This window comes from Gavialis gangeticus, unplaced genomic scaffold, assembly GCF_001723915.1.
Source record: "Gavialis gangeticus isolate Ggan-Ray unplaced genomic scaffold, GavGan_comp1, whole genome shotgun sequence".
NCBI classification, from domain to species: Eukaryota; Metazoa; Chordata; order Crocodylia; family Gavialidae; genus Gavialis; species Gavialis gangeticus.
The window spans coordinates 3,831,358-3,832,431 of record NW_017729001.1 but is presented as its reverse complement, the minus strand read 5'-3'; the positions used below and the strand labels follow the sequence as shown (position 1 = coordinate 3,832,431).

The 1,074-nt window shown below is 51.2% G+C and overlaps 1 protein-coding gene across 1 annotated transcript in view; it reads right to left on the bottom strand.

The window, feature by feature from the left end:
• The window catches only part of SLC8B1 (solute carrier family 8 member B1), a 14,094-nt gene that overhangs the window by 3,483 nt on the left and 9,537 nt on the right, over positions 1-1,074 (bottom strand). Inside the window, exon 13 of the mRNA XM_019506696.1 lies at positions 178-258. Within this exon, the coding sequence (XP_019362241.1) occupies positions 178-258 (81 nt within the window). The remainder of the gene's footprint in view (positions 1-177; positions 259-1,074) is intronic.

Here is a 1,074-nt window from a genome sequence, read left to right as displayed (position 1 = left end):
ATAAATATTAACTAATTAAACCTTATAATAACCTTGATGGGTGGGTAAAGTCATTTAGGTCTGTGACAGGGCTGGGCATAGAAACCAAGATTCCTGTAGCCCCACCCAGTCTGTCTATAAGGCTGCTCTGCCTCAGATGAAGAGGTTGTCCAATGCAGATCAAGCTTAAAAGGATACTGAAGATGATGCCCCCAAAGCAGGCAGAGAAAGCCATACGGGGATATCCTTGCCGTGCCATGGTGAGGTCTGAGAATGTGTCTACAAAGGACAAAGAACATGTTAGAGTGGCCCCTCTGGACAGGTAACTCCCTCCCAGCTCATGACATTTGCCCCAAGAAAGCTCAAGTGGTGAAACTGGCTCGGCTGTGGAAGACAAAAGGTTTTGTGGTTGGGAACCGGGCTCCTGAGAGACTCTGCAGTCCTTTCAGCTGCCAGTTTCACAGGGGGTCATCTACATGCCTAACAGGACGTCCTACAGGAGTCTCCTTGGGTTGGATGCAGTGTGCGTTGGCCAACTGTGATGGCAAACCCTGACATAGTGGCAGCCCCCAGGAGATCCTCAGCAAGACACTGGAAGTAGCTTGCTTGTCCTAGCCTCCAGCTCAACATGTTGCCATATAAGAGTGACTGTTAAGGGGGCAGAATAGCAAGAGCAATATCCTACAGCCATCGATGTGCAATTTCTCTGCCCTGCAGCCCAGCACATGTGACTGGGAATCAGCCTTGCATGCTGTTTCCAGAGGAGGAAAGGAGGGGCAGTGGTACTGAGAGAACCGAAGCGGATAGTGTTTCTACCTAAGGAAGTGAGCCCTCCTCACCCTGCACCAGAGCCACGAGGCAGGCAGCACAGAGCTGTGGGTTCTCTAGCTGACAGTGGTGAGGATGTCTGAATCTTTGGCCACTGGTGGCAATAAGGGGCACAAAAGTACTGCCACTGGTGGGCCAAGCTGTTCCCTGTTCTCCAGGGAGGATCCACAATGTCCTTTTCCTCAGTATCACCTTCTAGGCACTTGGGCTCTACCACATCTGGACCACACACACACACACACACACACACACACACACACACACACA